The sequence below is a fragment of the Temnothorax curvispinosus genome, unplaced genomic scaffold, assembly GCF_003070985.1.
Source record: "Temnothorax curvispinosus isolate PA1 unplaced genomic scaffold, ASM307098v1 QBEX01008012.1, whole genome shotgun sequence".
NCBI lineage: Eukaryota > Metazoa > Arthropoda > Insecta > Hymenoptera > Formicidae > Temnothorax > Temnothorax curvispinosus.
Genome location: NW_020217792.1, coordinates 73,451 through 75,513, shown reverse-complemented (window position 1 = coordinate 75,513; position 2,063 = coordinate 73,451). Strand labels below are relative to the sequence as shown.

General features: G+C 38.8%; 1 protein-coding gene across 1 annotated transcript in view; it reads left to right on the top strand.

The window, feature by feature from the left end:
• Positions 1-590, top strand: part of LOC112457640 — a 7,591-nt gene extending 7,001 nt beyond the window's left edge. The window contains exons 14-16 of the mRNA XM_025020813.1: positions 1-57; positions 277-409; positions 482-590. The exon at positions 1-57 is cut by the window's left edge and continues 93 nt beyond it. Of these exons, the coding sequence (XP_024876581.1) occupies positions 1-57; positions 277-409; positions 482-532 (241 nt within the window). The 3' untranslated portion in view covers positions 533-590. The remainder of the gene's footprint in view (positions 58-276; positions 410-481) is intronic.
• Positions 591-2,063: the final 1,473 nt, after the last annotated feature.

Here is a 2,063-nt window from a genome sequence, read left to right as displayed (position 1 = left end):
CCTGAGTTTGATTTCTCAAAGATTGATCGATCACAGCAGCGGACTTCAGGACGTAATGTACGCATTATGACCATGTGTTAGTCAGTAATATTTAAACAATTTATACGCTAAAGGATATATTAAATTAAAAAAGAGATGTGTGTGTGTGTGTGTATAAATTATAAAATCAGAAAAGATATATTTTATAATTCAGCTCCCTTTATTAAATAATTTAAAAGTCAATGTCGTTATTTTGTTGGCAAACAAAAATTGTATAAAATATTAATGCATTTACAGTTACAGCTGTGACTGGTATAATATTTCATTAAGATCGAGACGTCTCTTGAAATTTACATTACTGCGTACTGCTAAGCCGTGCCAAATAAAAGCTGGTAAGGTGTTTGTAATGTCGATGGTGAATTTCAGCTCGGTATGTGCAAAACGCAATATTTCTTTGAATATATATTTAAAATCAAAAACATTATTGTGACATTATTTTTAGATCTTGCAAGTATCCTTATCGTATTTTACGATGCTTACGTCACTACAGTAAGAATCGTAACAAAGTTTATAATGGAATTATAACTTTTGGGAATATGTCAACATCATTATTAATCTTGCTTTATACTATATCAAACGATATACATATATATAAATAATACATATATACATATATATAGATAATACATATATATAAATTTATACATTTTTTAATGCACCAATTAAAATATATTCCTTAAGAAAAGCTATTCAATTTTGTGTTTATGTCGATTATTTCTTTTACATGAAATATGATCGTAATGTGTAATAATTGTAATAAATAATAAATACAGATATAAATCATCATTTTGTTGTCACAGTTATTAATTAGACAAATATAATCATTAAATAAATAACTTAAAACAAATGTGCAAGTTATGTGAGTGCACATAATTATTTCAAGCTTATTTAATAAATTGCATACTATAATAATATGTATCTTTCCCTCTCTTAAAAAAAAATTGGATAAAAATTGTGGTGTATGCGCGTGGAGAGAGAGGGCACTAAGTACGGGTGTGTGATGTGTGAGTGCGTGTGAGGAGAGCGAGGCGCTCGCGTAGTTTTGTAAGCCGGAAGTGAGTTGAGAGAGTCACGCGGCTCAGATAATATACGATCAAGGTTGAATTAACAACAAGTCATTGCATCAATTCATCCTCTCGCATCCTAAGGTATCCTCGCACCCACGACAAGGCGAAGACTTTGCAATTGGCGACGAGGACGATTGAGCCGAGGGTTCTCGGGATCGAGAGCCGGGAGCGACAGGCGCAGCGACAGTATTTGCGACGAGCGAAAGACGGCTAACAACGGGCCGAACAGCACAGGCAACGCCTTGTGATAGGAACTCAGGATACTTGGTGCAGTAAGTAACAGATCGAGAGAACGCACAGAAGACGTCAACAACGACGTATAAAGCGCAATACATGTAACACGGGTTACAGACATACAAACGAACAAGTAATCTCGGGGTAGCGAATGAGCGACACAAAGCCAAAGAAAGGCGAGACTTCGTCACCGGCACGCAAACTAACAGCGAGTGAGGCGCAGCACCTACTAAAACCAGAGATAATCGCAGAGCTACGGAGAAGAGGCGTCGACGTCGACGATTCTCAAAGCAGAGATAGTCTACGGGAGCACCTCGTGAGACTAGTGAGGTTAGAGCTCGAGAGCGCGGGCAAAGAGGCCAGACCGGCATCCTCGAACACAGTCGGTACAACAGGTAACGTAAACCCAAGAAAAACCGCGGATCGAGGCACGAGCGGTAGAGGGAGACAGCGAAAACGTCAACAACGACGACGGACAGATCGACGATAGCGACGAGCACGCGAGCAGTGACGACGACATGGCGCTTGACGTAAAAATATTTTTCAGGCTAGAATCGGACGACTGGAAATCATTCACGGAAAGGCTGGAGCTGTTTTTTTTTTCGCAAAAGACATTACAGAGATGGAAAAAAAGCGAGCACATTTACTGACGCACATCGATGAAGACACGTATAAACTGTTCAAAACCCTGACTGCGCCAGACAAACCAGCGACAAAAACATG